The 20,852-nt window shown below is 41.1% G+C and overlaps 1 protein-coding gene across 3 annotated transcripts in view; it reads left to right on the top strand.

Annotated features, from left to right (window-relative positions):
• The first annotated feature begins 589 nt into the window (after positions 1–589).
• LOC100975321 (putative DMBT1-like protein) overlaps positions 590–20,852 on the top strand; it is a 70,019-nt gene continuing 49,756 nt past the window's right edge. For 2 of the 3 annotated variants that reach the window (XM_055093429.1, XM_055093430.1), the window contains exons 1-11: positions 590–951; positions 1,089–1,160; positions 5,348–5,416; positions 5,683–5,751; positions 8,705–8,734; positions 10,245–10,292; positions 13,247–13,276; positions 14,965–15,036; positions 16,022–16,169; positions 18,688–18,878; positions 20,189–20,218. In XM_055093429.1, coding sequence (XP_054949404.1) covers positions 642–951; positions 1,089–1,160; positions 5,348–5,416; positions 5,683–5,751; positions 8,705–8,734; positions 10,245–10,292; positions 13,247–13,276; positions 14,965–15,036; positions 16,022–16,169; positions 18,688–18,878; positions 20,189–20,218 — 1,069 coding nt within the window. In that variant the 5' untranslated portion in view covers positions 590–641. The remainder of the gene's footprint in view (positions 952–1,088; positions 1,161–5,347; positions 5,417–5,682; positions 5,752–8,704; positions 8,735–10,244; positions 10,293–13,246; positions 13,277–14,964; positions 15,037–16,021; positions 16,170–18,687; positions 18,879–20,188; positions 20,219–20,852) is intronic. The other variant, XM_055093431.1, reaches the window with a different exon arrangement.

Raw genomic sequence — 20,852 nt, forward strand, 5'->3', positions numbered from 1 at the left:
TCTGCCTAACCCAGAGGAAATACCCTTTTAGTTACACATAAAGGTAGAATAAGCACTTCTCTCCCTCAAACCTTATTCTCTTCCTTGATCTCAGGTCTTTGAAACCAAAGCCAGAACATCCTACAGGCTATATCAGCTCTCTACTCTGTATGTAACCTGAGGCACAGGGCTCAGCTTGAGAGAAGGAAGGAGAAGGGTAACTTCAGGGAGGGAAATACATATAACAAAGTTCACTGGCCTTAGAAAGCTGTACAAAATACTAATCAAACTACCCAGTTCCAATTCACATTGCTACTTTGACCCTGAGAAAGCTAACTTGGACTTTCTGAGTCTCACTTTCTTCATGTGAAAAACAGAGGTAATAATAGACCCAAAAGAGAGATGTAATGGTCAAATAAGATCAAGCTTATAAAGAACCTAGGATGGCACCTGCTATTGGTAATCACCCATGAAATGTGAGTGGTAGAATTTATGATTATTATTCTTACTATTATTCTTCCTATGAAATAATATCATATGGAAGATATAAGTATTATGACATCAGCAATATATCAGCACAACATAATAAGACTAAGGCAATGTCCTGACACCAAAGGCCACTCCCCAGTGTCCCTACTTCTTGTGCCTCCCCAGGAGCCTGGATGGAGGTGAGGCTGCTGAACGGCACAGGAAGGTGCTCAGGCCGTGTGGAAGTTCTCGTCCAGGGCACGTGGGGAACCGTGTGTGATGATCTCTGGGACCTGGCTGAGGCCACTGTCGTGTGCCGCCAGCTGCAGTGTGGCCAGGCTGTGGCAGCCCCCACAGGGGCCCACTTTGGGGCAGGCTCTGGGAAGATCTTACTGGATGACATGCAGTGTGTGGGCAGTGAGAGCCATCTGGGTCAATGCATGCGTGGGGACCAGGCCAGGCACAACTGTGGGCACCTGGAGGATGCCAGTGTCATCTGCACAGGTAAGGGGCTGTTTTCTTAACAAGAAGTCACTTCTTTGTTTTTCCTTCGAATAATACTTAATGATTGATTTTACTAAGCATTATATTATAAATGGCACTGTAAATGTTAGCATGTTGATTTTTCTTTTGATCATCAGGTGCTGGCAATTCACCAGGTCTCACTCCAACCACAGAGCCTGAAGCTGTCACTTCATCATACACACCATCAGGTTGGTTCAATCTTTGCCAAAGCAAAAGAACCAAGCAAAGATTTCTGTCTCTTGCATAAGCCAGGATAGCACGGCCTGATAGAGCATGGTGTTACTTTTAACCTATCTGTGTCTTTAAATTTATTTATTTATTGAGATGGAGTCTTGCTCTGTTGTCCAGACTGGAGTGCAGCAGCGTGAACTCAGCTCACTGCAACCTCTGCCTCCTGGGTTCAAGCAGTTCTCCTGCTTCAGCCTCCCGAGCAGCTGGGACTACAGGTGCACACCACAACGCCTGGCTAATTTTTTCTATTGTTAGTAGAGATGGGGTTTTGCCATGTTAGCTAGCTGGTCTCGAAGTCCTGGCCTCAAGTGATCCACTCATTTCAGCCTCCCAAATTGCTGGGATTACAGGCATGAGCCACTGCACCCAGCCATATCTTTAAATTTAAAGTAGAGTTCTTTTAGGTAGGATATACTTGGGTTTTGCTTACTAAAAACCCTATTTGAAATCTCTGCCTTTTATTTGAGGTGTTTAGACCATTTATATTTAATATGATGACTGGCAGATACAGCTTACTAATTATCCATTGTTGTATAACAAATTACACAAAATTTTTATTTTAGAATGACAGATATTTATTAGCTCAGTTCCTGTGGGTCACATATCTTATTAGCTTAGCTGGGTGGTCCTGGCTCAGGGTCTTTCATGAGGTTATAGTCAAGCAGTCAGCCAGCGGTACAGTTAAGAATAGGCTTTTTTCCGAGCTCACTCACATGGTTTATTGGTGTCTTCTATTCCTCATGTGCTCTTTTACTTAGGACTTGAGTTTCTTGATGGCTTCTAACTGTAGGCTTCTCTGAATTCCTTGCCCCATGGCCCTGTCCATAGGGCCATGAACAAAATAGAGGCTGACTTCCACCATAGCAAGTGATGAGAGAGAGACAGAGAGAGAGCTCAAGACAGAACCCACAGTCTTATAATTCAATCTCAGAAGTGACATGTCATAACTTTTGCTCTATACTATTGATCAAAAGTAAGTTATTAAGTCCAATCCAAAACACAGGGAGGGAAATCAAACCCTAGCTCTTGAAGGAAGGAATATCAAATAATTTATGAGTATATTTTAAAAATCACCACTGTTAAGTTTAAATCTACCATTGTGATATTTGTTTAAATTTACCATTTTGCCAATTGTTTTCTATTCATTCTACCTGTTCTTTTTTACCATGTTTTTGTCTTCTTTTTTTGGAATTTATTGTTCCATTTTGTCTACTTTTTTGTCTGCTAGGTATAATTGCATTTTAAGTGGTTACTTTAGGATTTATAATAAACATCTTTTCTATGTGGCATCCTGTTTCTTCTGCCTGAAAGACTACCTTTAATACATCCTGTAGTGCAGGTCTACTGGTGACAAATTATTTCACCTTTTCTGTGCCTGAAAGCATCTTTATGTCATCTTCATTTTTTTAAAGATAATTTTCCTGGGTATAGAAATCTAGGTTGACCTTTTTGTTTCAATGCTTTAAATATGTTATTTCACCGTTGTCAGAATTTCATTCTTTCTGTCAAGAAGTCTATTGTCATTATCACCTTTTTTCTCTGTATACAATGTTTCATTTCTGGCTGCTTTTAAGATATTCTATTTATCATGAATTCTAATCTATTTGGTTATAACGTACCTTGGGATAGTTTTCTTCATGTTTCTTCTGGTTAGAGGTCATTGACTTTCATGAATCTGTGGTTCACAGGGTTTTTTTGAATCAAATTTAGAAGTTTATCTCTTCAAATATTTTGTTCCCATCTTTTCTTCTGTCCTTTATGAACTCCAATTAAACATACATTAGGTTACTTGAAGTTATCTCACAATTCCCTGGTGCTCTGCTCACTTTTTTTTAGTTTTTTTTTTCCCATGGCATTTAGCTTTGGATATGTCTTCAAGTTCACTTACTTTTTTCTCTGCAGTATCTAATCTGCTGTTAATCATATCCAGTGTATTTTTCATCTCAGGCATTATTGTTTTCTTCTTGAGAAGTTTAATTTGGGTCTTCTTTATATCTTCCATATCTATACTTTTCATGTTCCATCTTTCCTCTACCTTCTTGATTGTATGATATAATTATTGTTTTCATTCTCTAGTGTAAAAATTATATTATTTTTACCATTTATTGGTCTGTTTCCACTGATTTATTCTTCCCATCATGGGTCATAGTTTTCTGTTTCTTTACAGCCTTGGCAATTTTCTATTGGATGCCAGATGTTGCCATTTACCATTTTGAGTATGAGTTATTGTTTATTTTCAATCTTACTTTAAATCATTCAAGTTACTTGGAAACAGTTTGGTCCATTTAAGCCTTGTGATTAAGTTTTGTCAGGCAAGAGTAGAGAGAACTTTAGTATGGAGCTAATTTTCCCCACTACTGGGAAATACCCTTCTGATTACCATACCGAATGCCTCATGGATTGCCTGGTTTCACTCTGGCTGGTAGGAAAAGGAACTATTCCCATCCCTGTGCAATCACCAAAGATTGTTCCCTCTACTCCTTTTAGGCAGTTCTTACCTTGGTCTTAGATATTTGCTCCACACACGTCTGCTGATTAGTACTTAGATGAAAACTTGAGAGAGACTCTCTGAAAATCTCTGGAGCTCTCTCTGTAGGCAGAGAGGTGAGCAACCTCCAGTACTTCCCAGTGAACTCTAGCCACTTTGTTTTCCCTGAATTTTCAGATCTATCTTTTGAAGGAGTCTGCCAGGATCCACCTGGGTTCCTCTTCACTCTGTTGTGCTCTGGAACTCTAATTAATAACCTAGGGTAATTATAGGACTCCCCATGTTCATTCACTCTCTCTTAGTGATTGCTCTCCTGTGCTGCCTGTTGTCCAAGATCAGAAAGCCATAATTTAATGTATTTTTTCTGATTTCTTAGTTGTAGAATGGTAAATCTGTACCCAATTATGGTAGTTTTCTGTTGCTGCCATAACAAACTGCTACAAACTTAGCAGCTCTAAACACTATCAATGCATCATTTTTATAATTCTGTAAGTCATAAGTCCAGCGGGCTTAGCTGTTCTGTTTCAAGTCTTGAAAGGAAAAATCAAGATGCCAGTAGAAATCTGAAGGAGAATCTATTTCCAGGCTTATTGGGGTTGTTGGCAGAATTCAGTTACATACAGTTGTACAACTGAGGTCCCTATTTCCCTGTTGACTGCTGGGTGGGGGTTGTTCTCAGATTTTAGAAGCCACTCACATTCCCTAGCTCATGACCCCTTCATCTTAAAGCTTGCATCAGTGAGTCAAGTCATTTTCATGCTTTTTAAATATCTCCTGCCTCTTCTTCTGCCATACCTCTCTATTTCAGCCAGAAAAGATTCTCTGCTTGTAAGAGAGAATTAGATTGGATGCACCCAGAAAATCCAAGATAATCTCCCATTTTGTGACCTGTAACCTTAATCACATCTGCAAAGTCTCTTCTGCCATATCATGTAACCTATTTGCAGATTCCAGGGAGTAAAACATAGACAGCTTAAGGAAGTCAATATTTAACCTCCCACACCAGTTACTACATCTGAGATGGAAATCGAAGTCAGTTTATTTTATTATAAAATGTATTAAAAACAATGAATATGTCAAGAATAGTGTAATGAACAATTGAATACTCACTAGTAGATTCTATCAAATATTAATATTTATTATAATTATTTTAGATTTTTAATAAAACAATACAGTAATTGAATGATATTTTATGAGTTAATAGGATACAAATGGAGGCTTATTTTGTTATGTGAGCCTCCCATGGTTTAAGCTACTAAGAGTTCAAATAAATTCAGCAAACATCTAGAAATAAACCAAAAGCTTTAACCATTTAACTAAATATATCTGGTTTGTTCCTAAAAGGAATTTTTCCTTTCAGAATTTATTTTATGGGTGTTTAAAGGGTTAGAATGTGCTAACTAGGTGAGAGTTCTAAACGTACTGGATTTTCCATCCCATTATGCTCTAACTAGCGATAGATGAATGTGGTAGAGAAGGGAGAGTGGATGATCCTCCCTACCTGAATCTGCCTCTTGGGGAGCCAACCAAAACACTGACTGGACACATTTGAGCCCAGTCATTCTCTTTGGGCTTGTTGTCAGAAGTTTTCCCTTCTGTGTGTAGCTAGGAGGTATCTAGCAGTGAACAAGGCCTCTCTTTGTTTTATACTCACAGGTCAAGCACTGTTATTAGCTGTGCCCACCACAAAGCCTGCTGTGCTTCCCTCAACCCCCTTTCCAACAGGTCAGTTGGCATTTGTTCTGTGGGGAATGGGGAAAGGGAACCGTGTTCCAAGCCCTAGGCTTGTCCCTTCCCAGATCTAAAGCCACACTGGGTGTGATCATACTCCTGCAAATTCTCCTTGCCTCTGAGAAGCTAACTCAGGAGTTGTTGCTGCCTATTTGACGGTGACTTTCAGGCTGTGTCTATTTTCAAATCTTCATCTTTCTAAAGTTGGGTTTAGAGGATGTTCTAACTATTAGGGATGCTTCTGTTTGTCCTTATGACAGGTGATGGATTATCTGCAACCATAGCCACGACAGCCATGACCCTGCCATCCACACCCATGCCCCCAGCAGGTAAGTCTTTTGGAAAATGGGTGAAGGAGCTAACATTTATGAAACAACCATGATGTGATAAGCAGAGAAGTAGATGCTTTCACTTAACTAACATCTCATTTTATGCTCACACAAACCTACAAGTAAAGTTACTCCTGACCCACCCTCATTTTTTTACATAGAAAGACAGAGGAAAATTAATTTACCTAGGATTAATTGACTAGAAAATGGTAGAGTAAGGATTTGAGCACATACTCTCAGGTCCCAATCCCATATACCTCTACTTGGCCAAAGCTTCTGAGGGAGACAATGCTAGAGGGACAGAAACTTCTGGCAGACCTAATTGCTAAGACCCAGATACATCAAGACCTTAATTCAGAAATTGTAAAGTCTGATGTCTTTCAGATCGTCTGTGTGTTGTCTTTTGTTTTCTCTGAAACCTTTTAGGACCTTTCTCTGTTCTTGTGTCTTGAGCTTCCATGATGTTTTACCTTGGTCTGAGTCTTTTTTCACACATTATTCTACATACTCCATTTAAGCTTTTAGTCTACAGATGCATATTCCTCAGTTCTTGCAAATTTTCTTGAATTATTTGTTTGATAATTTCCTCTTGTCTGTTTTCCCCCTTGAAATCCCTTAGACAGATGTTGGATTTCCTATATTGATCAGCTAAATTTTGTAATTTATTTGTTTTTAATTTTGCATTTTAAGATCTTTTGCTGTGTATTAAAGTTTTATTCAACATTATCCTTTAAGTGTTTGTTTTTTAAAAAAATTCAGCCATTGTATTTTTTAATTTCCAAGTGCATTTTCTTATTGCCTGGCTTTTCCTTTTTCATAACTTTCTGTTCTTGTTTCACAGATGCAGTACCTTTTCTAACTGTCTCAGTATACGTATTATAACTCTACTCAAAACTTTTTTCTCCTTTTGTTGTCCCTGTTTCTTTTCTCTGTTTTTCTAGTTGTTCTAATTTATGCCTCTTAGGCTGGATACTTTTCTTAAAGATCCAGGCATTCCTGGCTATCTGTTTGCATTTAAGAATGAGGCACTAAGGAGCTGATGCAAGTTAGGTGATGTCTCTCTGCTGGTTTTCCAGCAGCAGAATGGGGAAAGACAGCTAACACGTCCAGATCTCAGCTCTACCCTCAGTTCACCTGATGTCTGCAAGAATGGACCTTCGGGATTTAATTTCTCCAGAGAATAAATTCCCTGGCTGTGAGTGGGGAAAAAAATAAAAAACCCTTCTACAGATTTTCAACCAACAACCCTTTTTAGCATGGTAGTGATTGACCAGTATTGTAAACCAGGTGAGTTATTAGAAGAGTCAGTGGTCGTGTCCTTAAAACACAAATCCATGCAAAGATACTATTTAAAAGCAGCTTGTTTATAGTTTTATCATGGAATAGATGGGACTATAAAGCTGTTTAGATCATTTGTCTTGCATGTTGTAGTTTTGTATAATACAACTTATCTGTTTTACAAATTAGTTTACTTCATTCTGCAAATTATGGTGCCTGTTTCTGTTGGGGTGATCAGACCCAACACCAGGCCGTGGGGGCTACAGAGTCCAGCAGAGTCAAAGGAATGAGAAAAGACAGGTTAAGAGTACATAAGGTGGGTCCAGGGGGCCAGTGCTGGTATGGAGGCTGCAAAGGCCCCCACGCTCTGGGAGCCTACACTATTTACTGGTGATCAACAAAGAAGCAGATGGTGAGGATGTGCGGATGTGGGGGTAGAAAGGTAGTGGTGCATCAAGTGTAGCTGTGTCAGTTTCGCATTTTCTTTGAGGCATATAGCTGCTTGAGATGATGGAGAACATGTTTACGAGCCTGGGAGAGCAACCAATAAGTCTGTGCACATTCCAGAGGCCATGAGGGATTTTATGCCCTGAGCCCTGGATTCCATCCAAGCCACGAGGGGTTTTATGCCCTGGGCTTAGATTTATGGTGCGGCAGGGCGCCTTCCACCCTTTGGCACAGAGCTTGGTGTTCCAAAGGCCACAAGGAGTTTTAGACCCTGGACCCCGGACATCTTCCAAGACTCTTTTATATTATGACAGACAAGCCAGTCCTGCCTCAGCTCTTCTACCAACATGTTTCATTCCTCAGTAGCAAGTCGAGTCTCATGTTCTTAATTTAAAATTTAAAGTTCCATATTGGAATGCTTGTGTTCAAATTTGAGAAGGCCACATAGAAATGTATGACCTTGAGCAGATTACTTGAACTCCCTGAGTTGCAGTTTCTTTATTAGCAAAAAGGAAAAAATAATTAAAGCAATATCAAAGACTCATTGTGAGGGTCAAGTAAGATTAAACTTGTAAAGCACTCCTATGGTGCCTATAAGGTGGTAAACCCTATGAAATATTAGTATTGTCATTATCATTATCATGACTATTTTGTGGTATATGAAAGATATTAATATATATAACTAGTAGTATAAGAGCCCAATATAACAGGATCAAGGCAATATCCTGACACAAGGAGCCCAGTCCCCAGTCCCCTTCCTCTTGTGCCCCCACAAAGAGCCTGGAGGGAGGTGAGGCTGCTGAATGGCATGAGGAGACGCTCAAGCCTTGTGGAGGCTCTCATTTAGGGCACACAGGGGACCGCGTGTGATGATCTCTGAGATCTGGCTGAGGCCACCATTGTGTGCCACCAGCTGCAACGTGGCCAGGCTATGGCAGCCCGCATAAGGGCCCACTTTTGGTCAGGCTCCAGGAAGATCCTGCTAGATGACTTGCAGCATGTGGGCAGTGAGAGCCACCTGGGGCAGTGCGTTCACAGGAGCTGGACGAGGCACAATTGTGGGCACCTGGAGAATGCCAGCATCATCTGCACAAGTGAAGGACTGGCTCTCAGTCCTCACTTAGATGTAAAATATTATTCCCCAGGATCTTTCCACAGAATTGGCATTGTTGCAGATAGCTCACACATGAGAGTATATAGATGATAGAAGTTCTCTCTTTACTGGTAGGTGCCAAGTCTTCAATCACTTCTCCAACAGGTAGGACCAACTTCCCTTTGTTAACTAGATGAAACACTTGTGGATATTTTCTACTGATCTTAACCAAGAGCCAAAGATCACCTCCTACTTCATCTTACAAGTCTTCTTTCTAGTTCATCTTGCAAGATATCCCACTGACCTCCCTGAGGAAAGCAATGTACTCTGTGATTGCCTCCACAGAGCCTTCTTAACCTGCAGGCTCAAACTGCAGGGACTGGCACGCACAGCTTCTTACGAACAAAGAGCAACATCCAAGCTTCCTAAGTGGTACAAGCCTGCAGGAACCTCTGTACATCAGGAAAGAAAATAAAAGTTACCTTGAATATATTAGTCCCTGTCTGTGTTAGGACTAGTTCCATTTTCTTGCCCTTTACTGCATATGTGAGTTAAAAGGTATAGAAGAATGATCAACGTCACCTTTCTTTGGCATCTGTAACACCTGAATTGCTAGCTTCCAGGCAATGAAACCACACCATTAACACATGATTGAACCTAGTTAGTCAATTTAAGAAAATAATACTCTGTGATTCAGGACACTTGATATTTACAAATTGCCACCATACACGTGATTTAATTTGATCCTCATAATATCCAGTGAAGTTGCCAACACAGAGACTATCTCCATTTCTCAGATGATAAAACTAAGGCTCAAAGAAGCAAAAGAGCTTTATTTATTTTTCTTACATCTTATCTGCTGTACTCCTTTAGAAAACATATTGACACATAGTAGTTGCTCAGTAAATGGTGCCAATGTTTATCCCGGTATTTCAAACATCCAACTACCTGACATGGAATTGAAAAATGGGAAGTCGATACAAGCCATGCAACATTTATGCTTGGTAATAAATCATGAGGCTGATTGCCGCCAGATTCTAAACCACATGTTCAAATAAGTGTGATATCAGTCTTCTGAGAAATGTCACACAGATAATAAAGTCAGTACTTTCATATTTTTCACCTGGGGACACTTTCTGTCCATAGTACTTCACTCCTGAGATAATTTGGCTAATAAACACCAATCATGGTGGTCCCTGATGTCTGTCTTTGTACAGAGTCAAAGACATATAAAGTTTAAATTTGGATGGATACTTAAGAATGTACAGCAAAAATTCTGAGTTTAATTTCCTCCTTATATCCATATTTTTACATCAGAAAAGAAGACAAAATGAGCAATAAAAATGTTAGACTTCATACAGTTACCTTATTTTACCTGAATCTTGTTTCAGTAAGAAATGAGCTGATTAGGGTTAGGATCTTTGAAAACAAGTAGACCTGGCTTCATATCCCAGTTCAGACACTTCAAAGCACTGAGCTTCTGGGCAAGCAACTCACTCTCCCTGAGTCTTGGTTTCTGCATTTGTAAAATAGGAGGAAATAGTCCATCCCTTACTTGGTGGTCATGAAGTTAAAACAAGGTCACCCAGGCAGAGCATTTGACCTAGTGTCTGGCAAAGAGATAGCATATGATAAATGCGATCCTAGCTACTGTCTTGTTTTGTCTCCGTTACAGCTCCTGAGTCATTTGCTGCTCCTGGGGCAACAAAACCCACAATTTATGGTAAGCCCCTACCACAAGGCACACAAACACCTGGACTTAAAGTGCTAGAGCATTGGGCTGGAGAGGACTTTCATGAACATCTGGCCTACCTCTTCTGACCTCACCCCACCCCCATGTCCCCAACATCGGCCTGAACCCATTGAGTGTCTGAGTCCTCTCTGCAATATCTGCCCAAGTCATAGACTGTGAGACATCTGTATATTGCACTTGAATGTTATCACTTAGCTAAGTGAAATACCTAAAAGAATAGTTAGGGATTACATAGGTTACTATATGTAAAGTTCTTAGCAACCAGTCCCCTGACTATCCTGGCACGTGTGTGCATATTCACACACACATACACACACACATGTGCGCACAGAGACAAACTTAATTATTCCATTCACTGAGGTAGTCAGATTTTTACCATGGCCATTTAGTGAGCACTTACACATGTGCCAGGCATGGTGAGAGAGCACAGAAAGAAGTCAGACACAGGGACAGCAGCAGCAGCAATGGCACCTAACATTAACTGAGTACTTACTATGCACCAGGCCCTATGTCAAGCTTATATCATGCATTATCTTATTTGTTCCTCTTGGTTATTATTCCTGTTTTACAAGCTAGACCCCTGAGGCTTAGGGAGCTTGCATAACTTGCCCTGTTCTAACTCTAAAACTGATGCTCTTACCCACTCCATCTGTTGGTCCCTGCCCCAAATGTGTCTATTATCCAGTAAGGATGTCAGACACACACTAGGCCACCACCATCAATGTAGATGATGGGAAGTGCCATGAAAGGTATACAGAACATAGAAGGGAGAGGATTACAACTGGGGGATTCCAGGAAGGGTCGATGGAGGTGGCAAGGGGAGGAGAGCTGTAGGATGGATAGAATTTTAGCCTGTGGTCCTGGGGATAGCAACAGCTTCTAGGAGCAAAGAGAAGGACAATGCCTGAAGGAACGATTTACAGCCAGGGGTCCTGTAAGTACCTTGTGAGGGTGCTTGAGGTGCATCCATCCCATCACACTCACAGGAGACCCCACAGCTCATTGGTTATTCTGTGTCTTCCTCTGAATAGGCAGGAAAGAGGTAATCTAGGATTTGACTTTGCTGCGTTGATTATCTGTTGGACACTCTCATTTCACCCATATTCCTCAGCTCTTAAAGGACATGTGAGCACCAGGAGGGCCCCTGAGCCTTAAGTCTTGAGTTTGTTCCACAGGTATCATTGGTCTGACTATAACTCAATTCCTACCATGTTTTCTCACTTGTCCCAGAGAACAAGAGTGGTAATATTCATTAAACACTGATTATGCACATGCTATGCTATGTTAGCATTTTATATGCATTACCCCATTTAGTCCTCAGAGCAACTCTACTAAATGAGCATTATTGCTATCACCATGTTTGCAGAGGAGAAATCAGGCAGGTAGAGGAACTTGCCCAGGACCACACCACACAGTTAGAAAGCAATGGGTGTGGAATGCAAATGCAGGCAGTCTGACTTCAGAGTCCAGGGAGTCAGGTCTAAGCTGAACTGATTCCCTATGGGAGGAGAAAAGAGGAGAATTTCTGCCCACCAGCATTTCACTCTGGTGGGCAGCTGCTGCCATTTCAGGGAAACAGGCAGCCCAGCTACTTGGATAACCTCAGGGAGAAAGCCTTTTTATATCAAAGGCACCAACATCTTCTAAAATTCCACCATCAGTTACCAGCTGCAGGAACCTGCATGGAGGTGAGGCTGCTGAATGGCACAGGGAGGTGCTTAGGCCGCGTGGAGGTTCTCATCCAGGGCACGTGGGGGACGGTGTGTGACGACTTCTGGGACCTGGCCGAGGCCGCCGTTGTGTGCCGCCAGCTGCAATGTGGCCAGGCCATGGCAGCCCACTTCGGGGCAAGCTCTGGGAAAGTCCTGCTGGATGACATGCAGTGTGTGGGCAGCAAGAGCCACCTGGGGCGGTGCGTGCACAGGGGCTGGGCCAGGCACAACTGTGGGCACCTGGAGGATGCCAGTGTCATCTGTGCTGGTGAGGGGCTGATTGTCAATCTTCATTTGGAGGGCTGCTTCTAGTTCCTTCACTCCCCTCTCCTCTACACACACAAACCACACCCCACAGCTTAGTCCAGGAACATAGTGGAGCCAGGCAGGTAACTGGTACTGCCTACAGCCTTTCAAGTTCTACATAAGCCTGACCATCTCCTTGACTGCAATGATCTCTAAGTATGACTCACAGGCTGCACCCAGGCTCAGAGGTAAACCTCTTCAGTTTGAAGATCAGGATGAACATGAATTTAAAAATCAAAACATTTGACGTAAAAATTCAAATTCTTACATGTTGTAACAATAAATAAGTGAAAGCAGAATTTCAGGCACAGAACAATGCATCCTTTGACTACATTAACTGGCTGGATCTGAGAAAGAGCTGTTCCTTTGGACATGGAATATCTTTGCAGTTTTCACAGCACACACCTCCCCGCCACTCTATTTAGCTTACCTGCATGATCCTCAGAAACTTTTGAGCTTGTGGCATCCAGGTAACAAGCCAAATCCGTCAGCTGGTGTGCAGGACCTCCATGTTCCTAGCCTACCAAGGTTCCCACACCGATCTGTCCCCCTGGTCCTCCCTAGTCTTTTCTGGTCCTCTCCTGCTTGCAGCTGGAATAATGTCTCTATGAATGACAAGCTCTGCAGGTTGAATCTGGCTCATCCTGAGCCACATCCCCTCTGTGGGGTATGGGGCCTTCCTCAGCACCTGAGGCCCCTGGGGAAGCACTGGCTATCCTGGGACAGTCAACATTTGCTGCCCAATGTCCTGTCTCAAATCCTCAGGAAATGCCAAAATCCTCAAGAGCAAAGCCTCTGCCTCTTTCTCCTTTCCATTGCCCTAAGCTCCCTAAATGTAGGAAGTTCCCAATAAACCTTTGCCAATGAAGACAAGATAACATGCACAATTCTTCTTTATGTTGACAGGTGCTGATTCCACAGCTACTCTGCCTACAGGTAGGACTGCATGTCACATTTAGTGTCAAATACTAGACTTACCCTGATGTAAAAAAGATTGTGAGGTTTAGAATCAGATCTTTATTTGATTCCCAGCATCATTTATTCATGCAACAGATATTGGCTGGGTGTCTACCCTATGCCAACTTCTGTGCCAAGCACTAGGGATGGGGATACAGTGGTGGTCAAAACTCCCCTGTTTCTTCTTCTTCTCTTCTTTTTTTTTTTTTTATTTTGAGATAGAGTCTTGCTCTGTTGCCCAGGCTGGAGTACAGCAGTACTATCTCAGCTTACTGCAACCTTTCTCTCCCGGGTTCAAGCAATTCTCCCTGCCTCAGCCTCCCAAGTAGCTGGGATTACAGGTGCCCACTACCACACCTGGCAAATTTTCGTGTTTTTAGTAGAGATGGAGTTTCACCATGTTGGCCAGGCTGCTCTCAAACTCCTGACCTCAGGCCTCCTGATCTGCCCACCTTGGCCTCCCAAAATGCTGGGATTATAGGCACGAGCCACCACGCCTGGCCCCCTGTTTATTTTTTTAATGGGGTTAATACTCCAACAGGAGAGATACATGTGATATATAATCACCCTCAGTTACATAACCTCAGCCAAGTTATGTTATCTCTCATCCTATTTTCCTCTTCATGAAAGTAGGGACAATAAAGAGCTTTGAATAAGGGCATGAATAGGGCAATGCCTAAGGGTACCTGTTACCCAGCAGCACTCATGCAGCAATGGCTGCTTGTTTTGGGCACATGTGGACCTAAGGAAGTAGGTGTGAGGGATGGTAAGGGTCTGGCCTGCAGGAATTTGATCCAGGCTGGCCTCTCACTGGATGAATGACCTTAGCCTTCAGTCTTCTCATCATTAGAACAGGCTTGTTGGATTCTATGTTCCCTAAAATTCTATGCCTTTGGCTTTCTGTGACTAATAAAGAGAGAGTAAGCAGCTACATGGTCTAGCTACATAATGCATGTGCCACTGTGGAAAGCAAGAAACTGTTGCCAAAAACCAGAGACATAGGATTTGTCATAGGAATTAAGGGAGACTTCCTCCCCTACAACATTTTATTATGGAAATTTTTAAATATACAGCAAAGTTTGAAGAATTTAACAAGGAACTCCTACCTAGATTCCATGATGAGTCTATAAATTCATCTATCATTTCTGTATTCATACATCGATCCATCTCATTTTTTATTAAAGTTTGATTATATACCATAAAATTTACCCATTTTAAGGTCCAGTTTGGTGAATTGTGGTAATTGTATCCAGTTGTGTAACTACTACCACAGTCAAAAACAGTTCCCATGCCGTGCAAGGCTTCCTCATGCCATTTCAGAGCAGATTCCAAGTCATGACAGTGGCATATGTAGGGAGGAGGCAACAGAGAGAGAGGTGCTGGCCAATGGATGGCCTCTAGACAGCCAGCCCCCTGGGGCCAATGGCCTATGAGCTTCACTTTCGCTGATTGCCACAGGGTGCACATTAGTTCATCCACAGTAGCAATGTCATGTTCTGCCCTAAAAGGAGACCTCAGGGATCTGAGCTCATGGGCCTCAGAATGCCCCCTCACCATTATTCCTGCTGAATCCTGGGAGGGGATGGGCATCCCCTTGAAGCAACTGTATCCTCTCCCCATGTTGTGATGTTCCCTGATGACAGTCCTTCCTTTTTGCCCACCACTAGCCCATGAGAACCTGCTCCCCACATCATTGGTGATATCAGTGGCTCAACACCCACCATCTTCTGCACCACCAGGTAGAGCTGTGTCTTTTTGTATTATGCCTTCTGAAAAACTTCATTCATTTGACAATGATGGATAGACAGAGAGGCAGAACAGACAGACAAGCGGGTTGAGAAACAAATGGACAGGTGGGCAGACAGGTAGATACAAAATCTTATCAGTATTAGGGGTATTCCAGGAGTGGATGACTAAGGGCAACTTCTTTGTACTTAACAGTGAGTTTTTAAGAATGCAATTTGAATAAATTACAACTGATAGTGGATGGACTCTGTCATCTTCATATACACAGAAGCTCCACATTGGCTCAGATTAACTGGGAAAACTGAAGCAGTACTTTACTCATTACTACTAGTGACTGGACAAAAGTCAAAGCTACAGAGCCCACAACTAGCCAGAGAAAAACGTTCTGGCTGATATTGCGTTAAGAGCTCTTTCCAGGCCAGGCGCGGTGGCTCACGCCTGTAATCCCAGCACTTGGGAGGCCGCGGTGGGTGGATCATGAGGTCAAGAGAGCAAGACCATCATGGCCAACATGGTGAAACCCCGTCTCTACTCAAAATACAAAAATTGGCTGGGCATGGTGGCGCGTGCCTGTAGTTCCAGCTACTCAGAAGGCTGAGGCAGGAGAATAACTTGAACCCAGGAGGCGGAGCCAAGATCATGTGATTGCACTTTAGCCTGGTGACAGAGTGAGACTCTGTCTAAAAAAAAAAAGGAAAAAAAAGAGCTCTTTCCAGCAAGCCTATGTAGATGGCAGAATTCTCAAAAGAGATGAGAGATGTTTCAAAATTCAGATGCATTTATCCCTTAATTTCTAAGTTTGCAAGACTTTTTAGACTAGTTGATAACTTCTGATATATCCTAAGACATAATCACAAAGTCATGACCAGTAAAATCCTTTTTGGAAAAAGAGTTTTTTTTAAAAAAAGATGTGAATTACAAAATTAGTAAACTGAACAATCAAACAATCGAAATTCTAAAATATATTTCTGCATTTAGAAAAATCTCGGTGTGGTGGCATTATTACTAACTCATCTGGAGCGATTAGGAATCCCCCACAGAATGAAATGCATGACAACATCACTTGTGTGTGGGAAATCAAGGCAAATGCATCTGATCATATACTGCTGGCATTTCCACATCTTGAGTAAGTCCTAAGCTGTTACTAATGTACTTTGCGTAGCTTTTTAACTTTCTTATTTTGTTTTTGACAGATAATAATTATATATATGTATAGGGTAGGATGTGTGTTGTGACACATGTATACATTGCAGAATGATTAAATCAGTCTAATTAACATACCCATTGTCTCACATACTTACCATTTCTTTGTGAAAAGAACAGTTAAATTCTACTTTTCTAGCAATTTTGGAACATACAATACATTACCATTGCTAACTACAGTCACCATGACATGCAATGTATCTGTTAAACTTATTCCTCCTGTCTAACTGAAACTTTGTACCCTTTGACCAAATTCTGTCTCTCCATGCACCTCCACTCTTACCCCCAGGCTCTGTTAACCATCATTCTACCCTCTATTTTTATGAGTTTAGCTTTTCTAGATTCTGCCTAAAAGTGAGATCATGCACTGTTTGTCTTTCCATGCCTGGCATATTTCACTTAACATAATGTCCTCTAGATTCATCCATGTTGCAAATGACAGAACATCCTTCTTTTTTAAGGCTGAATAGTATTCCACAGGCATATACACCACATTTCCCTTATCCATTCATCCATTGATGAACACATAGATTATTTCCATATCTTGGCTATTGTGAGTAATACTGCAGTAAGCTTGGGAATACAGATACCTTTTTGACATACCGATTTTAATTCCTTTGGATTTACACCCAGAACTGGGATTGCTGAATGATGTGGTAGTTCTATTTTTAGTTTTTTGAGGAACGTTTTCCATAATGGCTATACTAATTGACGTTTCCATCAGCAGTGTGTAAAGATTCCCTTTTCTCCACATCATTGACAACATTTATCTTTCTTCTCTTTTTATAATAGCCATTCTGACAGCTGTCGTGATATCTCATTGTGGTTTTAATTTGCATTTCACTCATGATTAGTAATGTTGGGCATTTTTTTCATATACTCATTAGCCATTTCTATGTCTCCTTTTGAGAAATGCCCATTAATGTCCTTTGCCCATTTTGTAATAGAGTTATTTGGTTTGTTGTTGTTGTTGTTGTTGTTGTTGTTCCAACAACTGTTGTATCAACAGCTTGTTCCTTTTTGTTATTGAGAAGTATTCCATTTGTGTGGATGTACCAGGGTTAGTTTGATCATTCCCCCACTGAAGGACACTTGTGTTGTTTATAGTCTTTTAATTTTACAAATCAGTCTTCTATGAATGTTCATACACAGTTTTTTGTGTGAATATAAGCTTTTGTTTCTCTAGGATAAATCCCAAGAGTACAATTGCTAGGTTGTATGGTAAGTACATATTTAGCTTTTTAAGAACATACCAAACTATTTTCCCGAGTGACGACTATTACAAATTCTCACCAACAACATATGAGAGATCCAGTTTCTCCACATCTTTGATAGCTAGTATGGGGTATTATATTTTAGCTATTTGTAATTTGCATCATTCAAATCCTATGTATGTCTTATAAATTTATACTTAGGTATTTCCTTTATTTTTTATTTTTTGGGGTGATTATAAATGACACTGTGTTTTCCATTTTAGTGTCCACATGTTTGTTGCTAGTATAGAGAAATACAAAGATTTTTATGAGTTTTCATGAATTTTTAATTAAAATGAAATTGACCTTTTATTCTTTGGATAAGTGTGTGTGCATGAGTGAGAGAGAAAAAGAGCAGAGAAAGAGAGAGAGAGAGAGAGAGAGTGTGTGTGTGTGTGTGTATTCTGGACTGCTGGTTACAGATATAAATTCTAGGGTACCCCAGACCTAATAAATCAGGAAATTTTAGATTTTAATGTTTTAAATGGTAATTCACCGATGACAAATTCATGGTGAATTTTTTGTGGAAATCAACCCCTATGAACAAGTTAAATTATTTATTATGCTTGAATTTTGTTTAATTGAAATATGGCTTGGAACAGATGGCTCATCAGATTGAAGCATGAAAGTGGTTTTCGGATTCTAGCACTGGGAACATCTGAACAAAACATCAGAGTAAAAAACAGTAGCTGACAAAATCAGATAACTTCCACAAAGCAAGCTGGGAAGATTTGGTACCCACTTTCCTCTAGGTGGGTCTACTGCCAAACACTTGTAAATGCATTATTTACAACTTGGAACCACATCCTACTGGCAAGCCCATGAGAAGCAAGCAGCCTCTCCCTTTTCCCTGGCCCCTCAATCACCACATGGTGAAACTGCCTTGATTTCCCAGGCCCTGCCCTTGGCCCTAGGCTGTGAAGTACTCTGCCATCTTGGGCTGCTTCCAGGAGCACATTTCGTGCCAGCCTCCTCTTTCCTCTTCCAATTAAAATCCCATTCCCTTAAAGCAATGTCTCTTAGAAAAAGTAGGATCAAAGGAACCCATGCTATGTTTAAATGATTGCCACGCTTTTACTCTATTGCCAACATCTTTGTAGTAACAAAGTGAAGTATCTGTCTCACAGCATGCCTCAAATGTCTTCTAATGAGGAAACTGAGAGGCATCCATGGTGTTTGCTTCCCCAGCCTTGACTGCACCAATGAATATTTTGAAATCCTGGACGGTCCTCCATCCTCAGTAAAGTCATTGGGGAGGACCTGCTCTGGCTTCCAACCCACCTACATCTCCTCCTCCAGCTCAATGACCCTCGTGTATTTCCGAAGCTTCAACAACCTAGGAAAAAACTTCATTGCTTATTATTACTCTGCACCCAAAGGTAAGAATAGTGGTAAAGAGCAACAGTTCCAGAGCTGGACTCTCTGGCTGGGAGGGAGTCACAGTCCTATCACTTACTCTGTGACCTTGGGCAAGCAACTTGACCTCTCCCAGCCTCAATTCCTTTCCTGCGTAATGGGGACAACAAGGAACCCTTACTTTCTAGGTTTATTGTAAGGGTTACATGCAATGAGGTAAGTAAAACACTTTGCAAAGTGATGGCACGTCATAAATGCTTGATAATGGGCTGCTTTATCATGAGCTTTTTCCTTTTACATGAACATCTCATCACAGTCAGCCCATTAGAAAGTCATTTCTGAAGTTATTCTGAATCTAGTACTAGGTAGGTGTTTTAGGACCTGCAGAAGAAATCATAGTCTCAGCCTGAGAGAGGCTCATGTACAACCAAGAGGAAGTTTAAGGCAAACACAAGGGGTATGCATAGAGGACAAATAGAAACACTGGAAGAAGGCAAACAATAGAACAGATAAATATACGAGAATATACTGAATTGACATATGCATGCACCTCTGCAAAAGACATTAGGAAAGAGAGAGAGTGCTATATAGGTTACAAGTACTAAGGAAACATTGAATTGTGGGTAAACACTCCATTTACTGAAATAACACTGTTCTGAAAGATACACTCAACCAGGACTTTTTAGAAACATCTTTTATTATATGGTGTTAAGAGTGTTGAACACACCCAGTTTAGAACACACAGCTTCTAAAGCTGGCTAGGCCATAGGTAGAGAAAGCAAGATAGCACATCAGGTGAGGTAACAGCATGGCCTAGAGATAGGTTATATAAAGTGTGTGGCAAGAAGGCAGATGGACTAAGCCAAAGGTGCCTGTTGAAGTGCTGGGTACTCAGGGTTAGGCAATAATAACAACAGTGATCAAAATGCTCAAAATATCAGCTAACATTTACTGAGTCCCTATTATATGCCAGGCAGCATTTTAAGCACTTCACATATGCTATCCTCACACAGACCCATGGTTCTTCCCCTTTTACAGATGAGGAAACTGAGACTTATGAGGTTCAGTAATTATCCAAGGTTCTACGTTATTCACCACTAAAAGAAAACGGGCAGAGCTCATGAAACTGCAAATAACTAGTATCCACTTTTTCCAAGACACTGTTCAAAACAGTCTCTTGTATTTTACCAAGTGCCAGGTTGACTCACGAAGCAAGCTTTGGAAACATGCTATAAAACACAAAGGAGATGCTCTGTGCACCAAAGTAGATCATGAAAAATCACCGTAATTGATGTTAAATGGCTATTGATGATGTATTTCCTTGTACTTGCAGAGGCAGTGTTGCAGACCCCACATCTAATCAGTGAGTCACGTTCATGCTGTTACTCAAATTTCACCCCTAATTTCTTCTTGTGTCCCCTCTCCCAGTGCTTTTACTCTCATTATTTGCTCTGTCTCTCATAGATGATTCCAAATTCCCTGTATAAATCTTCTGTAGATGAGAGATTCTGTCTGCACAGTTTCTGCACAAATATGATGCCCATTTACACTGGAACCAAGTTATGGCTATCAACGATTGAGTCTTTGCATATTGATTATTTTTTATTTGATCTCCTTTTTTGTGTTTATCAAAGCCAGTGACTCCCCTAATCAGATACTCACTTTTAGGGAAAGTTAACAAAGCAGAAGCAAGCAGAAGAAACAGCTGTTTTCCCCAAGACACTGATAGTGAATATTTGCATTTTTGCATAGAATAGCACAATCTAAATATTGTTATATTTATGGTAACTGAGCAGAAAAAGAGAATATTTTTTTTGACCCCACATACCTGAGAAACATAAAGACACACGTGAAAACAGAGTTTGATTTGGGAGATCACATGTTACAAAGATTACAGGGAAAAAGAATCAGCCAGAATCTTGGCATTTACTGAAGACTGATCCCAGAATGCTGCCCTCTTGACTTGCCCAAGTCGTCCCTTCTTAATTATGGGAGTC

This window comes from Pan paniscus, chromosome 8, assembly GCF_029289425.2.
Source record: "Pan paniscus chromosome 8, NHGRI_mPanPan1-v2.0_pri, whole genome shotgun sequence".
NCBI classification, from domain to species: Eukaryota; Metazoa; Chordata; class Mammalia; order Primates; family Hominidae; genus Pan; species Pan paniscus.